Source organism: Elaeis guineensis, chromosome 13, assembly GCF_000442705.2.
Source record: "Elaeis guineensis isolate ETL-2024a chromosome 13, EG11, whole genome shotgun sequence".
NCBI classification, from domain to species: Eukaryota; Viridiplantae; Streptophyta; class Magnoliopsida; order Arecales; family Arecaceae; genus Elaeis; species Elaeis guineensis.
In genome coordinates, this window is record NC_026005.2 from 69184987 (window position 1) to 69205112 (window position 20126).

General features: G+C 41.6%; 1 protein-coding gene and 1 pseudogene across 1 annotated transcript; one reads left to right on the top strand and one right to left on the bottom strand.

Moving 5' to 3' along the window:
- Window positions 1-1958: 1958 nt before the first annotated feature.
- LOC105056165 (probable xyloglucan galactosyltransferase GT19) lies at window positions 1959-3019 on the top strand (annotated as a pseudogene).
- Window positions 3020-3938: 919 nt separating this feature from the next.
- LOC105056141 (cytochrome P450 81Q32) lies at window positions 3939-18476 on the bottom strand. The gene is given in 4 exon segments (XM_010938225.4): window positions 3939-4924; window positions 17532-18341; window positions 18343-18443; window positions 18446-18476. Coding segments are annotated over 4 exon segments (1548 nt in total). The 5' UTR covers window positions 18468-18476; the 3' UTR covers window positions 3939-4309.
- Window positions 18477-20126: the final 1650 nt, after the last annotated feature.

The following is a 20126-nucleotide window of genomic DNA, read 5'->3' on the forward strand; positions in this document are numbered from 1 at the left end:
AGATGCCGACACTTGACGGCCTCTTTATGTAGCTTTTTATTTTTATTTTAGACCTCTTATAATTTTAATTTAATATAATAAAATAATAAAATTTATTTATAGATGTATTAATTATATAAATTTTTTATTTTTGATTTATAAAAAATATTATAAATATAAATTAAAAATATATATTTATAAATTATTTTTTAAAAAATATATATAAATTATTAGTGATAGAATTATTTTTGATGAAATATTGGTCACCAAAAAATATATTAGCGATGAAAAATTGATCGTAAATAAAATTTTAAATAAATTTAAAAATATTAAAATTTTATATTAAATTAATAGCGATGAAACTATTTTTGTCATAAATTATTGATAATTTCTTACCAACAAAAATTTACATAAAAAATTACTATATTTATGATTTAAACTTTATGTCGCCAATATTATTTAAATTTTTCAAAAAAATTATAATTTAATTAATGGTGATGAAAATATTTTCATTATGAATAATTATATTTACGATAAAAAATTTATGTCACTAATATGTTTTTAAATTTAATTTTTATAAAAATTTTTAATTAAATTGATAGCGATGAAATAGTTTTCATCGCAAATAATCATATTTGTGATGAAAATCTTTCATCACTCAAATTTTTTAAAAATTTAATTTTTATAAAAATTTTTAATTAAATTAATAACGATAAAAATATTTTTATCACTATTAATTTATTATTTATTAGTGATGAAAATTTATGTCAAAAATTGGATTGTTTGTGATGAAAAATTTACGTTGCTAATACTTTTTTTAAATTTGATTTTCATAAAAATTTTTAATTAAATTAATAGTGACAATAAGGTTCATTGTAAATAATTATTTTTTATTAGTGATGTTAAATTTTATCACAAATATTCTTTTTTATGACTAAAATATTTCATCGTAAATAATTTTCAAAAAAAATCAATTTTTTGAACGATAAAGTTTTTCGTCGATAATATCTATTATTTATGATGAAATTTTTTTTATCGTAAAATATTATCAATAATGTGATTATTTGCGACTAAATATTAGCGACAAAAATTTTGTCACTAATAACTATTAGCAATAAAAATTTCGTCGCTAATAACTATTAGCGACGAAAATATGTTATTAGCGATGATTTTTTTCATCGCTAATAACCTGTTTTGTGGTAATGAGGGTTTGCATGCAAAAAAACCCTATAACTAAAAAATACAAAAATCATCAAAACTATTTTAAAAACACACTTAGAAGTGTTAAATCACTTACTTTGCATATGTAAAAATTTAGATAATTTTAATTCGATCACATGAATGCTTCGAGACCTAACAATTAATCCAAAATCACACATATATGGGTCTACTCAACAACATATTAATATTTCAAAAGAATTTCTAAAATTTTTAAAATTCTCAAAAATCTAATCAATTTCTAATTTACAATTATTATAATAAGAGAAATGGGCTAATAATCTTATCTTATTTTCTATCATAGAAGGGAAGCAGGAGGTGACGTAGTGAAGCCCAGAGAGAGAGAAGAGAGACACATAAGAGGAAAATGAGAGACGGTAGGGAGTTAGAGGTGTGTTAGAATCAGGGAGCGTGCAGGAGTGTGAGAACATGAGTTGGAGCAAGAGAACACAGGTTGGAGAGAGAGAACATGAGTTGGAGAGAGGAAGAGAGAGAGAGAAAGGTGGAGGGATTGGAAGAAGAGAAGAGAGAGCATCAATGGGAGGCCCCTGATTTGGTCCCCCCCCCCCTCACCTCCCATTCATTTTTTCTTAAAAAAATATGTTTTTTATAATAAAGTTTAGAGGTACTAGAAATCAAATGGTCCAAGTTTCATGTTTACCAATTTGATCAATAATATGGCAAAATCGATCAAAATCAAAAAAATGGATAAACAGAACTCAACGCTATTTGCCTATAACTGTTATGTGACCTACTAAACAATGTCTCTGATTTTCATCATATGTCACCCCCGACTTGGGCCTACCGATGTCGTCTTCCTCTCCTACTATGCCACCCTCGATGCCTTCCCCTTCCTCTACCATCTGCCCCTCATCAGCTCCAGTGCCCTCCACGGCCACAACCTCGCCGACTTCCTCCATCGCGATCGGCCCACCATCTGGGGCTGGCAATATGGCCACAACCACTTCCTCATCCTTGCCTGCCCCGCCTAGGATGTCTCCCAAGACCTTAACGCCAACTCCCTTCTCTGGGGCACCTCCTTCCTTCATCTCCCTAACTTCCTGAATGTCATCGTCCTCTCCCTCGAGGCCTGCCCCTAGCCCTAGCAGGAGTGCACCGTCCCCCACCCCAACTCCTTCCACTCGACCACCCTCACCTGCCTCAATGCTTGGCTCACCCATACCCACCATGCCAAGCATGCCAACCTCATGCTCTTCGCCAGCGGTGGTGGCGGAGGTGGAGGCGGCCCTAACATTCACAGCAGCATCCGGGCTAAGTGCAAGAATCAGACTGACATCTATGAGGTGGCCGATTGCTCCGAGGGGGCCTGCTTGCATGACCCTATCCAGTTCATGTGGCCGATGCTCCGATCCAACTTCTACCTCCAGCCATCCGATGACACGCCGACCCAAAGGTCCATCTTCGATGGGATCCTGGCAAGTTGCATCCCAATATTCTTCGAGGAGATCAGGGCGTAAGTGCAACAAGGTGGCACCTCTCGAATGATCGATTCGAGGAGTTCTCAATGTTTATTCCAAAGGAAGAGGTTGGCTTCAATGGGGTTCTGATCACTGACGTATTGGCAGTGATACCGCCGGTGGAGGTGCGGTGGATGCGGAAGAACATGTTGGAGTTGGCATCTTGAGTGATGTGCCAGCAGCACGGCTACTCAACAGGGCTCCGGGTGAGGAAGGATACCATGGATCTGGCCATCGATGAGGTGCTCGGAAGAATCCACCATCAGGTGCTGGCATTGGAGGAGGGGGGATCGAATCCACTCATCTACGATAAAGATGCTTGTGAGTGGTGGTCGGATGGATGATCTGGATTGGCTCTAGTGAGCCACATGTAGTCACATGACGATCATGACAAATGTGTTGAGCTCTATCTATCCATTTTAATTTTGATCGATCTTGTCACATTATTAATCAAATTGATAAACATGAAACTTGAATTACTCGATTGCTAGTATCTCTAAATTTTATTGTACAAAAATATATTTTTTTTTCTTTTTTTTGCTTTGGCGCCAAGTGCTGGGAGAGAGCGTACATTAAATGGACACCACCCTGCAGCATGGGAAAGAGGCCTAGGCCCGGTTTGGTGGCTTTGCGAAAAGTAAAATGAATCTTCTTTCACATGAAATTCATGATCCAGCCTCCAATAAATCAAGGGTATTTTTATCTGTCTCACACTATTAATGATGTTGGGATCTAGATTGAAGGTTGGGCCTATTATAATAAAAATTAAGTTTTGTGGCTAATTGAAATTTTTTAAAAATTTAGGATCAAAATATACCTAATCCAAAATTAAGAAGGCATCTTTGTAATTTTTTATAAAAAAAGAATAGAAAGAAATTATTTTTTATTAAAGCATGTTTCATAGAAAAAAGTAGGACTCTGAAATAAAAATGGGAATGAGTAAATCCATTCTAACAATTTGGCTAAAAGATACTATTCCTATTCCGATTCCAAAGAGAAATAAAAATACACCAATTCTACGAAATCCAGTTCCTACTCTCATCTAGTATTCAAATTTCATTCTAGTTCCAATTTTGATTCCGTCACAAACTAAATATATCAAGGGATATTATCATTCTGATTCTCATCTAATTGATACTGATTCTTGAACGTGAATCAAATACACCCTAAGTGTAATCAAAACAAGAAGACCATCAATTACTTGATGGGTAGAAAAAGCGGCAAATCAATGACATGGGCATCACAAGGCTACAAACATGCCACTAACACAGGTGGAAACCAGTTAGGTCTTGTACTGTTAAAAGTAAAAGAAAAGTCTCCAAGTAGCCGGCAGCTGACGACTCAAGACGGATGCATCTCAACCAATCCATGAAAAGGAAATCAGAGAAAACTAGATAGACATTTATACACCTGACCTCCTCCTTGTCCATACAGGCTTGCAGCTATCTAATTCTTAAATTATTTGTAGGCACCCACTTCCAGTGGAGAAATTATTGCATGCAACCAGGGCAAATCCTGGAGCATATGCACGGTGGACAGCGCGCGATCGGGAATTGGTGAAATACAAGGGGTAGCGTGGCGTGTTATCCATCGTGGACCAGGTGCATGCAATACGGAGGCCTTCCCCGAATGCTTCAAAGCCATGCAAGAACCTCCACCATGCTCTCACGCGGCCGACACATTGCCTCCAGGGGTACAAACTTTGGAAGCGTCAGTGCACTCCCTTCACGCATGTCCACCTCCCCGCCTCCCACCCTTTCCCACTCAAAACATTGGATCATGGTCCCCAACGCCAACCCTATCAATCTCATAGCAAGCCCTTCCCCTGGACATTTCCTCCTCCCCATCCCGAAAGGAAGCGCCATTCCACCCTCCGCTCTACCATCCAAGAATCTCTCTGGCATGAACTTGCTGGGTTCCGCCCACACGTTTGCATCCCTGTGAATGGCCCAGGCGTTGACCAATAGTATCGTGCCACGTGGAATGTCGTAGCCTCCCATGACACAATCTTCGTGTGACTCGTGAGGTAATAGAAGTGGGGCAGCAGGGTACAGCCTAAGCGTTTCATTGATAATCCCATTAAGATAAGGAAGCTTAGGGAGATCGTATTCTTCAAGCAAGCGCTTCTGCTCCACACACGCATCAATCTCCTGCCTGGCCTTGTGCAGCGCCTCTGGATTGTTTAGCAGGAGCGACATCGCCCACTCCGTTGTCTCTGTCGATGTGTCGGTCCCTGCGACGAACAAGGTCTTCACATAAACACAATGTTAGCGTTCGTTGTTCTATGTTTCCACAATTTGTAACAAAAGAAGCTATGTCGCCACTTGTATGGCTAAAATCAAGAAGAAGAGGAAGAAGAAGAGCTATTCATAGCCCACGACATGATGGATAATGGTAACAATTTGGTTTCTCTTAATAGCCAGTCTCTCCATTAAAACCAGACCACAAGTTTTAGTCCCTATTGACTCAGAGTTTCACACTCGCCCTAGGTTCCGAAGTTTCATCAATTCCTGGATCCTAGCGGCCACAGTTACCAGATATAAATATATGCAGGAATAGTATAATTGTACATAGGGATATATAATTGTATGAAAATACTGTTTTTAAGTGTGCACAAATCTAGTATATGCAGGGATTGAGTGGTATGTTTTGCATCAAAGAATGATTTTGATCTTCTTCTGCAATATCAACCATTGGATCATGCTTGGCACAGATCCCAAAGTATGATATTATTTTTATGATATGTACCATGGATGGAAGAAAGAGATTGGAGCATTTTGAAAGCTAGACCAAGAATGATCCAACAGTTGATATTGCGAAAGATACAACCCAAACCCATGTATGCATGGGTATGAGTAAAACTTAGATGTTAATGATCAACAGACCCCTGTTAAAGCCCGATCAAAGAAAGCACTGAGTGTTAAGTTTTCTTAAAACATAAAATAAAAATAACTTTGTACATATAGACTTAAGTATAGCAAAGTATAACAAGAATAATATAATTGTATATATTGGAGAATAATTTGTTATCCAAACCGAAGACATAAGCCAGCGGAGAGACATGTGATGAAGTGTGCAAGACCGATACCATAGCATTATTGGAGATGAATGTGCCCGATTCCAGAGATAGACATGTCTCTCCTAAACCATGAGAGGGCCGTCTAAAAGAGATCATTCGGTGCATAACTACGGACCTCTCCGATCCTAACTACGAGCCCCAATGATACTTATTCCCGATGATTTTTCCTAGCAAAACATCAAATCCCAACTGGTCCGAACATCGGCTTATAACCAAGACTCCACCAACCAATCCTAGTCCCCACAACGAGCTAACATCTGAATATATCAATCTCAGACTTCGGTAGCAGATATACTTCAGACTCCACCGATCCTTATCCCAGTGAACACAACTGGCCCCGACCACCTCCTTCCTTCAGTGCTATATTCATCAGACCACTCTGAAGCCTTCTCAACCAAAGCCAATCCGATCCTACCTGCGTCCTCATTTCAAATTCAAAGTACTTGCGACACCACATATAGTTGGCTCTGAAACAGATAAGACAAGTATAACTATCCAGTTCTAAAGATCTCGAATGAAAATCTCTTCATATCACACCTAAATCGGCCAGACAACCTATCCAAAATAGCTTTTTAACTTTAGCCTACAAAAGGACCTACAAGGGACCCCTAAGGTATGCATACAATCTCTCCCAAAAATGATCCTTCTTTTCTGTTTCTTGAGATCTGACTTAAGCATCGGAGGATTCTCACCGAAGCCAACTTCGGTCATGACTTGTCTTACAGGTCGCTCTCCCAGGAGGATACGCCACCACTCTAGTCAATCCAATCGAGAGTTAGATTTCAGCGATAACAGATTGACGCTAGAGAAAGAGCTCTAAACTGATTTTGAGAAAGAGCAGAGGATCGAAACAATGGCCCCGCAAAGAGTATCTTCGCGATGATCCAATGCCACCACTTTTCAATCGGTGGAGAACACGGCCAACCACCAGGCTCAGGTGCAACTGTTGAAGATCCCTCAACCGCCTCCGCAACCATTTGGTGGCTGTCAGCACGGAGCAGTTCAACCTACTATTTCAGCAAATGCAGAACTTGACCACTGCTGTCCAGGCAATGCAGCAGATTAATGCCGCATCGATGGCAGCAACAATGCAGCCGACCAATGCTGCACCAGTGGCGGAGCTCGATCGGCCAATCCTGTGCAACAATCCACATTGCCACCACAGGAGCGACCACAGATCCCCCCATAGAGCCCTGAGTGGGGGAGGCAGACTCGCCATAGTTGACTCTGAAACCCAAAGTGGAGAAGGCAGCGATCTTCGAGTCCCTATTCCAGACAGGACTCAACCCCTAGCCGGTGATCTCCTCCACAGCATTTGGAGGACTGCACCACTCAAGATGCGGACATCAACCATAAACTTTGAGAGATGAATGAGCAAAACTGAAGCAATCCACAACCAGACCCTGATATGAGATGATGGATACCACATTGATCTACCTTTCTACATCCGGATCATGCAGAAGCCGCTCTCCAGCAACTTCAAGATGCCACAGCTGAAGAGCTACCATGGGACTATCGATCTCATAGACCATCTGAAGAGTTTTAAGGCCCTGATGCTTTTTATGAGGCTACTAATGTTGCCCTCTGTCGAGCTTTTCCATCTACCTTGAAAGGCATAGCTTTGCACTAGTATTCAAGCCTAAAGCTAGGGACGATCCACTTATTTGACCAAATGAGTCGCTTGCTCATGGGTCACTTTATCAGCAACAGAAGGTAGTACAAAAGATTGGACTCTTTGATGAACATCGAGCAGAAGGAGAGAGAGTCAATCCGATACTACCTCAATCACTTCAATGCGGCTATACTGGAGGTTCGCACTTAGATCAATCGGTCACCATAATCATCCTGAAGGATGGACTTCTGAAGAATAGTCTTCAATATTCTTTGGAGAAGACCTATCCTCATGACTTCACAATATGTTGGCTCAGGCAAAGAAGTATGTACAGGCCGATGAAGTATTTCAATACATGCCTCCAACAGATGTGGCTACCGAAGAGAAAAAGAAAGAAGAGGAGATGAGGTCTCCACTAAGGAACTAGCAACGTTCTCGCTTTCCACCCCGACGTCAGAGGTCCCAAACTCCCCCACGGAACCACCGACAAAAGAATTCCTTCAGAGGGAAGTGACGTGTGTCTCTGTCTAGGAGATTCACAAACTACATGCTGCTGAATGCTGCCCAAATCCAAGTATTAATGGAGATTAGGGATCGAATCCCTTGGGCATAGAAGTTGCGATTCCATCCAGATCAATGAAATCCTAATATGTACTACCTCTACCACCACGATCATGGCCACGACACTAAAGACTATCTTCAACTTTGAGATGAAATCGAGGAGCTTATTCGATGTGGCGCTTAGATCAGTTCATCGAGCATTAGTAGAGCAATCGGAAAAACGACAGAGGTCGCCTCGCCCATCAGAACAACGGCAAGGAGAACCCTCCAAAGATCGACCTCCCATCAAAGTAATCAACACAATAACTGGGGGACACCAAAGCCGAGTGGAGGAGTCAGCCGAACCTGCGAAGAAGCAAAAAACTAAAGAATCCATTGCCTTTACTGAAGAAGATGCTCTAGGAGTTTCGTTCCCGCATAATGATGTGTGGTTGTATCTCTAAATATTACAAACTATGATGTACACTGTATTTTGATTAATAATGAAAGTTTGACAGACATGTTATTTTATGATATTTTTTTCCAAATGGACATTCCTCCTGAGCAATTAGGGTGACTGGACTCACCTCTTGTGAGATTTACTAGAGACACAGCACCCATTGAAGGAGTCATTACTCTCTCCATAGTAGTCGAACGATCTCCTCGACGATCCAAGGCTCAGATTCATTTTTTGGTGGTTCAGGCACCATCAGCCTACAATGTCATCCTCAGATACCTAGGACTCAATGTATTTCGAGCTGTGATTTCCACCTATCACCTGAAGATAAAGTTTCCAACTGAGTTCGAAGTTGGCAAAGTCAAAGGAGATTAGGCCCTGGCGTGACAGTATTACACCATCACACTTCGTGGTGCAGTGCCCTCAGAAGCCTATTCGATTGATGGACTAGACGCTCGAGATGAGCTATCCAAAGAACATAAAAAGTCAGTGGAAGATCTGAGATGATACCACTAAATGATGGCAATAAGGAGCATACTATCCAGATCGGATCAAACCTCGATCAGGTAATCAAAAAATATCTCATCTCCTTTTTGCAGGAAGATACGGACGTATTCACCTGGACCCCAACTGATTTGCCAGACATCGATCCCAAAGTGATGACGCATCAGCTAAGCATCAGTCTGAACTATCGACCCATCAAGTAGAAGAGCTCCACTCTCAAATGATAGAAGGTGATAGCTGAAGAGATGGACAAATTACTCGATGCACGCTTCATTCGGGAAGTGACCTATCCAAGCTGGATCACGAACGTGATCCTGATGAAAAAGATGGATGGTAAGTGACGAATCAGCATCGACTTCACTGATCTCAACAAAATGTATCCGAAAGATAACTATCCTCTATCTTCGATCGATTAGCTAATGGATGCTACTTCGAGATATGAACTCTCACTTTCATGGATGTCTTTTTTGTATGTAATCAAATTCGGATGGCATCCAAAGGTGAGGAGAAAACTATTTTTGTTACTGATTGAGGTCTCTTCTATGGAGTTATGCTCTTTGGCCTAAAAAATGCAAGTACAACTTATCAACACCTTATGAACAAAATCTTCAAAGATCGGATCGGACAAAACATGAAGATCTACATGGACAACATGCTTGACAAAAGCAGAACCAAACAAACCCACATTGAGGACCTCGAAAAGACATTCACCACTCTAAAAAAGTATCAGATGAAGTTGAATTCAACTAAATATACTTCGGAGTTACATCAGATAAGTTCCTAGGCTTCATGGTGTCCGGTCGAGGGGTAGAAGCCAATCTTGAGAAGATTCAAGCTATACAAAAATGAGCCCATCTAAGAATATTAAGGAAGTACAATGTCTCATAGACAGAGTGGCAGCGTTAAACTAGTTTGTCTCTAGATCAATCGAATGCTACCTTCCATTCTTTCAGACTTCGAAGCAACCAAAGAACTGTAATAGATCGAAGAATATCAAAATGCCTTCATGGAGTTTAAACATTACCTCAATTCAGTGCCACTCCTTAGTAAGGTGAAGTCTGATGAAGAACTCTACTTATACTTGGCAATCTCTCCAACTACCAAAAGTGCAGTATTAGTCCATGAGCAAGATAAGGTTCAAAGGCCGATCTACTAAGTTGAGTTCTGCATGATGCAGAGACTAGATACACTAGGTTGGAAAAGTTGATTTTCGCCATTATCATTACAGTTTGAAGGCTTCGGCCCTACTTCTAAGCACATCCCATTGCAATGTTGACTGATTATTGCTTAAGACAGTTTTGCATCGGCCCAACACTTTTGGATGATTGGTGAAGCAGGCAATGAACTCATAGAGTTTGAGGTAAAGTTCCAACCTCGATCCTCTATTAAAGCTTAGATCTCGACAGACTTCGTTGTGGAATATCCCATCTCGGAGGATCAAGACATACCAGAGCCAACTCAGGAAGAGGATACACTAGTGGAGCAAGGTTCATCGGGAGAACCAAATGATCTTTGGATAGTGCATGTGGATGGATTATCGAACACTACAAGATCGAGAGAATGCCTATTACTTTTTGGACCTGAAGGATTTGTCATGAAAGTTTGACTTTCCAGCCATCAATAATGAGGCTGAGTATGAAGCTCTTATTGCTAGACTGAGAATCACAAGGGAGCTCGAAATATAGAAGCTGAAGATTTGCACTGATTCACAGCTGATGGCAAGATAAGTAAAGAGAGATTTCGAAGCTCGAGAGGAGAATATGAAGAAATACCTCCAAAAGGTAAAGGACCTAATCTCAGTGTTTGCTGATTTTGATATTCAGCAGATACCTCGATTCGAAAATTCAAGAGCCGACCTACTATCCAAACTGACGAATTCGGCCCCAAGAGATCTATCTCAAAAATATTTTTGAGGTTTTGAAGAAGCCTAATACTGAAGAATTGGTTCTAGTCCTGCAGATCGACAATGAACCCTATTAGATGGATCCCTTCATTCGCTTTCTATGAGATGGAGTGCTACCTGCAGATTCTAAAGAGGCTCGAAAGATCAAATATCAAGCTCTCTATAATGTTTTTTATGAAGGCAAGCTTTATAAATGATTCTTCTCTCTATCACTTCTTATATGCCTTCATCCTTCTCAAGTTGAGTACACCCTTCAAGAGGTGCGCGAAGGGATATGTAGAAACTATCTGGACAGTAAGTCACTTGCCTAAAAGATACTTCGACAGGGATACTACTGGCCTACAATACAGAATGATGCAGCTGACTTTACCAAGTGATGTGATCAATGTCAACGAAACGCTAATGTTCAGCGTCAACCAGCTATTCTGCTAGTCCCAATAGCCGCTCCTTGGCCACTTGCATAGTAGAGGATGAATATTTTAGACACTTTTCCACCAGTACTGAGCCAAAGAAAGTTCTTACTTGTAGCCATCGACTACTTCATCAAGTGTTAGAAGCTGAGTGCCTCCCCAAATCCACCGAAGATAGAGTAACAGACTTCATCTAGAATTTTTATTTGTCGATTCATTCTTCCATGGGTGTTGATCACCAACAATGGATGCCAATTCTCGAGCTCCAAGTTTGTCGAATTCTATCAAAGCTATAATTTTTTCTAACACTTCACCACAGTGAGACACCAGCTATAGGCCAAGGGCGAGGCTGAGGTAACTAATTGAACCCTTTTGTAGGGACTGAAGGTCAAAATCGATCAAACTAAAGGAGCATGGGTGGACGAGCTATATAGTATGCTCTGGACCTACCGAACCACTCAAAAAACACCCACAGGAGAGACTCCTTTCAATATCTCCTTCAAAACGGAAGCCATCATTTTCATAGAAATCGGACTCCTTTTGCATCAGACTGAGGACTACAATGATCGAAGTAATATAGAGCAGCTTCATACAAATTTAGATATGCACAAAAGAGTTCACAAGAAAGCACAATTGCGGATGGTGGCTTATCAGCAAAGGATGGCACGATACTAGCTACAACTCTCGCATCCAGAATAAAGCATTCAAAGTTGGTGATTTGATCCTACATCGAGCCGAAGTCTCCCAACCTACAGAACATAGAAAATTATCTTCGAAGTGAGAAGGCCCCTACCAAGTGGACGAAGTCATCAAATCGAAAAGTTATTAAGCAATTGGATGAAACACCCTTATCTCGCCATGAAACTCGAAAAATCTCTGAATGTATTATCAATAATATAACTTAATAATTAGCTAATAAAATAATCTTTTTTTAGAAATGTTATCATCTTTTGCAACCAGCGGGCCAAAGACATCGCACAACCTGGAGCGATGAATGTCACTCATCTCAAGATGAGAAAAGCGGAAACCCGTGACCGTGCGAGAAGTGAGGAAAATCATGAAGGACCCTCGGAGCCCACAAACACAATTCATTCAGGCCAAAGACCTCGGTGACTAAGAAATGGGGGCTAATCTATAAGGAACCCAAAAAGTCACTCGCTTTTCAGTGAGCCAGTGCCCATGAAGATCTTAGTCATATGAAAGTGAGGGCTAACCTAAAAGGACTCTTGAAGCCCATCGATCCAAAACATCAACGATGAAGACCTCGATGGTTAAGAAGTAGAGGCCAACCTATGAGGACCTCGAAGGCCGCTCGCTTTTCAGCAAGCCAGTGCCCATGAAAATCTTAATCGTGTGAAAGTAGGGGCTAACCTATAAGGACCTCCAGTGTTCACCGATCTGACCTACATGGACAGAAAACCTCGATAGTTGAAAAGTGAGAGCTAATCTATAAGGACCTCTGATGACCCCTCGCTTTTCAGTGAGCAGGACTGATGAAGATCCCGACTGATCAAGAAATAAAGACTAACCTAAAAAGACCTTCGGAGGGCTAACCCTTAGCCCACCGACTTCGGCTATGCAGGAAATGGAGATCAATCTAGAAAAACCTTTGGAGAGCTAACCTCCAAAGACTCTCAAAGCGAAGAATAAAGTCGATCTATGATTACTATATGAACACAAAGTCACCAAAGCACAAAAGTACAAGTGAAACAAAAAATCTCAATCCAAATTCATTTTATTGATAAACCCGATTACAGAAGTTGTAAAAAGATATCTACAAGAAGAAAAACAAAAGTACATCAATCATTCAGAAGGCACACCTTTGGTTAATAAAGCTTCGGCATGTCGTGGATCTGATATTCTTTCGACTATAGTACCCAATGTTTCCCCAGCTGCAAGGCCCACAAGATCGACATGTCCACTATCTCTAAGGGTATTGAGATGGGAGTCAACTTTGAAAAAATATCATCTAACTAAACTCCTACACTCTTCGAAGCCGACATCTAAAGCCATGGCTGATGCATCCGAAACTTTGAGAGTGGCATTGCACAAAGTCATGGCAAGCTTGTCCTCCAACTGTTTAATAGTAGCTTCGGCATAGTTGGCTGCCGCCATGCTCTCCGTGAGCTTGATGCAAAACTCGACCATCGCAAATTTGCCCTTACTCAAAGCTTCCAAAAGGTCCGTGATGGTTTGTCGGGCCAAGATAAGTTCACTCCAAATATCATCAACCACCAATCTCTCAACATCTATCGCTCGATTAACTTCTCTGATCACACCTTCAGTCGAACGAAGGTCACTCTGAAGTTGGCTGATTCACACAACCGAACCATCTCTAGCTTCATCAGCAACTTTATCCGATGCCATAGTATACTTCATCTTTGCTATCTCATCTTGAACTTACACAATTTTTCGATGCAAGAACCATCATCGCGGCCATCTTCTAGTTGTTCTTTCTAGTCGACTTCGCAAATTTATTACACTCTTCAGTCAACCTATGTCTTTCTATAAAATATTCTTTATTGTCTGCTTAAGGCATTTCTTCAGACGTTCTACTTCTGTCGAAACCTCCTCATTACTCTTCTTCATCTTTCGGAGTTTTTCCTTTACTTCAATAGCATCTCGTTGAGCCAGGTATAGGTCTTCTTCAAGGTTCTCAATCCAAGTCTTTAGAGGCAAAGACACGAGCAAAGATTTAGCACGATATCGAATAAATGCACGATGGCAACATTCATATCGAGCCAACTGAGATAAATATCACAAACAAACACAAACCGAAGAACACAGAGGTAAAAATTACTTCTTCATTGATACAAAAATTTTCATTACAATGATAGAAAAATAGAAGAAAAAATATAAATTCAAATATCTCCACCTCAATATGAGGACCGACAGACGAACTTGGGACATCTGCGGCTGGTTGCTCTAACTCCACCAAAGGCAATGAAGCTGCATAGCTTTGGTAGGAACAGATGCCAGCACAACCTCCGATGTTGGAACAGCTTTGGAATGCCATTCAGCAGTCTCAGCAGATGGGGGAGCCTCACTTTCTATGGCTCCTCCTTCTCCTTTGGCTCCTTCTTCGCTCTTCCTCTTTTTCGCCTCCTTCTTCTTTTATTCTTCATCTAGGAAGCTCAGATTCATCTCTGAGAAGGGCGCTGCAACCTTTTGATAGCAGACATCCCACCTGATAATGAAGGCCTCCTGTTCGAAGATGACTTTCTCCTAGGAGAACTCCTCAAACGCATAGAAAGCTTCTACTATTGCATCCTCGACTTCGCAACTGGTCCTCCGCCCTCTTCTCAGCTTTAGCGGCATTGGCCTAGGCCTCCTGTTGTTTTTTTTCTTCAAAAATAAGTCGGCCTCGACCTTTGCCTTCACAGCTTCAGCCTCCTCCAATGCCTTCTTCAGGCGGGCAACTTCGGCTTCCACAGCTTTCATCTTGGACTTGGCTTCACAGCAGCAGCATTCACCTTGGCATTAGAAGCCTCGACCGCCTTACGCTTTTCACACGTATCGACCAATTCCACCTCGATGTCCCTTAGCCTATTAATGACAGTGGGGCATAGTGACCCGTCTGCATTTGGGAAGCAAAAAGTTAGTTTAAAAAAAAAAAAGAAAGAGAGAAGGAAGAAAAAACTCACCCAGACTAGGAAGGTTATCATCCACTTCTACTGCCTTGCAGAGCTCCCCCTCTCGATCTTTTCTAAGCCCGCTTCAAAATGCATCTCTTGGAAAGCAATATTGGCAGTCTTCCAATCATCGAAGAGATCACCAATGGATGACGAAGTTGAACCCTATCTTCGCTCTGCAGACATCCCCGAGGAGTCCGATCTCACCTAAGTTAGACTGTCACCCCTGTCAGTCTGGGGGGCTGGAAGCGCTGTGGTCTTCGAAGGACGGCTCCCGCCTGAGCAACGACTGAGGGGGAGCACTTTCTTTTGACTCTCGCCTAAAGTCTTCGGTCTTTTTGGGCCTCAACAGCAAATGAAGAGGGTGTCTTTCTCTTCTTTATTGCACCCTTCTTTATTTTTCTAGCTCCTCAAGTCTCATTTCTACAATTAAGAAAAGTCAACATTCGTAAGAAGAAAGTGATCAAACATCAGGAAGATCAGACAAGCCCTCACCTTTAGGGTCGATCAGACTAATGACAGTATTAAAGAGAGTCTGCTCCAATAACAACTCATTTAATAAAGAAATTTTATACCCTCGCAAAGTTGTAGAGCACTCTAAGTCCTCACCCTCCAGCTTCAAGATCTGAAAGATAGAATCCTTTGATCGACCCCAGTAAGAAAATCTCCATTCTTCGACAAAAGGTTCCAAAACAAAGAAAAATCAGTCCTTCCAACCATGGACCGAAGACGGAGCCTCTTTTATCAAGGTAGGAATACCTCTTAGAGGAGAAACATACCACTGATCACCGGTATGCCTCTTTATAGTATAGAAGGATTGAAAAAGAGAAATTGAAGGTTGGACTTTGGTCATGAAATAAAGGACGACGAAGCTGATGATGAAACGAAAAGAGTTCGGAATAATAGAATAAAGAAAAATGTTAGAAGCGAAAAAGCTCAATGACAAAAGGATCAATAGGTAATTTAAGCCTGACCTTAAAAACTTCTTCGTACAAGCCGATCTGACAGAAAGGGAGATTACTGATCCTACCACTAGGGCCAGAGAGTTCTAGTTCGTAGGATAATGAGATTCCATATCGGACATGGATGAGACTCCAGCCTCCTTCAAAGAGGAAGATGATTTGAAAGACCAATTCTCACTAAGACTCTCGAAACTAGCCATTCGAAGACATAGGAAGAGAATAGAAGAAAATGGACACAGAAAAAGAATAAAAAGGCAATTGGACTAAAGAAACGAAAAAGAGATCAAGAAATGGAGAAGAAAATCAACTTACGACAGCATAGGAGGTGGAGACAGTGGATCAAAAGGGAGCCGCCAACGATCCTAGAAGACTGAAAGAGACGACCAAAAGGACTCTCGAAGTAGGCAGGTTGACTGGACAATAAAGGAAAAGAAAAGCTAGAAAAAATCTAGAAGCATAAGAAAGAGAAGGTAAGGGATATGGCCCCTTTTTATAGGCGCAGAAGGACAAAATGATTCGGATATCGAAACCCACATAATTGTCTGATAAGGAACTTGGCATGTCTCTATTAGCGAGCAGGAGACATCAGTCAGCCCATTAATGATTTGCATTGGAAATAAGGTACGTCGCTCTTCGAATTCTGCTAACTGCTCCGCTTTCTATGGTCATGATTACCTGTTGATGTGATTTTTCATTTCATCGAAAGGCCACAGACGCCATTTCAGTAGCAACGATAACATATCTTCGGCAAGATAAAACTCATGTACTTCTTTTGTCCACGTCGAACTTAAGAGTAGGAGGTATGTGTTAGAAGATAATTTATTATCCAGACCGAAGACATGAGTCAACGAAGAGGCATATGATGATAAAGTGTACAAGACCAGCACCATAGCATTATTGGAGATAAATATGCCTGATCCCGAAGGTAAATATACCTCCTCTGAATCATGAGAGTGCTGTCTGAAAGAGGTCATTTAGTGCCCAACTATCGACCTCTCCGATCCTAACTTTAGACCCCAATGATCCTAATTCCCAGTAATCTTAAGTGGAACATCAGATCCCAACTAGTCCGAACTTCGGCTTATAACCAAGACTCTACCAACCGATCCCAGTCCCCGCAATAGCTAACATCTAAATATGTCGATCTCAGACTTTGATGGCAAATATACTTCAAGCTCCACCGATTCAAATCCCAATGAACACAACTGGCCCTGGAAACCTCCTTCCTTTGGTGTCTATATTCATCGGACCGCTTCGAAGTCTCCTCAACTGAAGTCAGTCTGATCTTACCTGCACCCTCATTTCAAATACAAAAGTGCCTGCGACACCACAGCTGACTCCAAAATAAATAAGGCAGATGTAACTACCCAGTTTCAAAGATCTCGGACAAAAATCTTATCATATCATAGTCAAATCAGTCAGACAATCTGTCCAACATGATTTTTCAGTCCTAATCTATAAAAAAAACCTACAAAGGATCCCAAGATATGCATACAATCTTTCTCAAAAAATATATTTTTTTTTTATTTTCTGAGATCTGACTTGAGTGTCAGATTTATTTTGTAGATCACTCTTTCAAGAGAACGAGCTACTACTGCAGTCAATCCGGTCTAAAGTAGGATTTCAACGGTAACAATATATAGGTACTACTATAAGTACTATAATATAATTGTAAAACTTAAATGTCAATGGTCAGAGAAAGCACTGGCTGTCAAGTTTCTTTAAAAAATGAAATAGAGGGTCAAACGATGGCTTACTATGATGAAGGCCTTGATGAACTGGTCGGTGTAAGACTCGGGATCTTTCTCTTGGAGAGAGAGCAGAACGCCGATGATGGTCCTCTGGTCGCTACTCTCTTCACCTTCACCTTCACCACCACCCTTCCTCCGGTGCTCGTCGATTAGTCCTTGCAAGATCTCCTCTTTCTTCTTTTCGAGTCGATCAATCCTCCGGCTCAGGCCCTGGAAGTCTATCACCCTCAATATCGGAAGGAAGTCGGCGACATTCGACGTCCCACCCACCGCCAGGAGCTCTTCCACCATCTCCATGAACTGCGCCGATTCCTTGTGGCTTGCCATGTCCTCCCTATAATACCTTTTCCCGGCGATAGTCCTCATCATAACGTTCAGTGTCAGCCCGAACAGCCTGGGCTTGAGCTCCACCTTCGCAAACTCGGCATCCCTGCCACCGGATTCGCGGAACAGCCGGCTCATCAAAGCTCGGACCTCCTCGGCGCGGATGTCGGAAAGGGATTTGAGGCGGGCGGAGGAGAGGAGCTCGACGGTAGCGATGCGGCGGAGGTTGCGCCAGTTTGGACCGTAGGGGGCGCCGGAGAGGGTGGTGTAGTTATAGGAGAGGCGACGGATGGAGTGGAGCTGGGGGCGGCTGGCGAAGGCGATGTCATTTTTGGTGAAGCACTCCTCGGCGAGGCGGGCGGAGGAGACGACGAGGACCGGGCGGGAGCCGAAGCGTAGGAGGATGACGGGACCGTAGCGGGCGGAGAGGCCAGCGAGGGTACGGTGGAGGGGCTTCTTCAAGAGGTGAAGATGGCCGATGATTGGAAAAGAGGGAGGGCTTGGGGGCGATAGGTTCTTCTTTGAAGAAGGGGAGGAGAAGAGGAAGACTTTGACAAGGAGGAGGAGGAGGAACGAAAGGAAGAGTGCGAGGTAGGAACAGAGGGACTCCATGAGCATGGTTGTGAGATGGAGAGGGAGAAGAGTCGGAATCATTTATTGTATGGTTGCGGGTGTTGGGGGATGTACTCAGATTTTTCTTTTAGAACTTAATTTATTGTTGTATGGAGAAACTTTTCCTCCCATTAGATGAATGGAAGGTAAAAAGAAAAGCTAGAGTGTAGTTGCATGCGTATGCACTTACGTATGCCTTTCTTTGTTCTTTATATAATATCCTGTTGGGACACCTACATCCAAAATTTTGTGAGATCCCAAAATGGAATCAACATAATCAACTAACATATCTTGTTTGAGATTGCTGTTAACACTAAAATTTTTAAAATTTTTAAACAGTAAAATTTTTATAAAAAAATTTAAAGATTTTAATAATCAGTTCATTCGTTGACTACGTTTTAACTTTTAATCTTTATAAATTACTTTTATAACAATCGATCCATAGTTAAATATTGTAACAATCCGACCCATTTGGGTCCTAGACCAAGCCCAAAAGCCCATATAAAAATTAAAAAAAAAAGGGATGAAAAAGACTCCCGCCGGAAGTCTTCTTCCACCCAAATTATCAGAGGAGAAGTCGAATCCGAGAAGGATTCGACCTCCCCTCCACTCTATAAGATCCCTCTCTCTCCCTCCTAAACAAACCACGATGATCACTGATCTTTCTCTCTCCTTTCTCCTTGTTTTCTCCAATTGAAGTCAAGGCCTCCCGTTCTCGTGCTCGCCGGAAATTGGAGCCGACGACGCTGTTAAAGCTTGAGGTAAGCCCTTCTCCTCCTTTCTCTCTTCCTTCCCCTCCTTTCCATGGCCTCGTGCACCTTCGCCGGCTGTCGGGATCGTCGGAAAATCCACAAAACATCATGACCCTGTTTTGCTCTGTTTCGGTAGGACCCTTTCCTCTCTTTTCCAGCCACCGGCGCCGTCGGTTGCGGCGTCTCACCCTAGGATAAGATCCTCATCCCTTTATCCCTCTTCCTTGAAGGTCTTGACCGTTGGTGACCGGCCAATGATCGGAAAATAAAAAGAAAAGGGACGGATCTCCTGTTTTTCAAATCATTTAAATATCCTGCCGACTGAACCTCATCGCCGGCCATCCTTTGCTCCACTGCCGCCTCCACCTACTGCCGGACCTCCGACGAAGCCGTCGCCCTCGTCGGAGCTAAGCTGGAGCCCCTCGTCCATCCCCAGTTTCGGCCCAAAGGAGGCCGTGAGAAGAAAAGGAAAAAAAAAAAGAAGAAGAAAGAAGGAAAAGAAAAAGAAAAGAAAAAGAGAAAAAGATAAAGAAAAAGAGAAAGTGAAAAATAAAAATAAAATAAAATAAAAAGAAGAAAAGAAAAAATTTTCTCTCTCTCCTTTCTCTCTCTTTTCCTCTCCTCTCTCTAGATTTTCTCTCTCTAGACCTTCTCTCTCTTTATGAATTTTATCTCTCTAGTGTCTTTCTCTCTCTGATTTCATCACGAATCTTAGGATAAAATTGATATGAAAATATGATGACCTGAGATTGCTTCGAAATTCGTGCAGTAGATTAGATTTCGATCCGATCCATATTCAAAATTGATAATATCAATCATGGTTAATTCATATTAAATCACCCTGATATGATCTCTGATGATCTCGATCATGATTATCTTATTTGAAGGATACGAAGATTCTCTCCATTTTCTC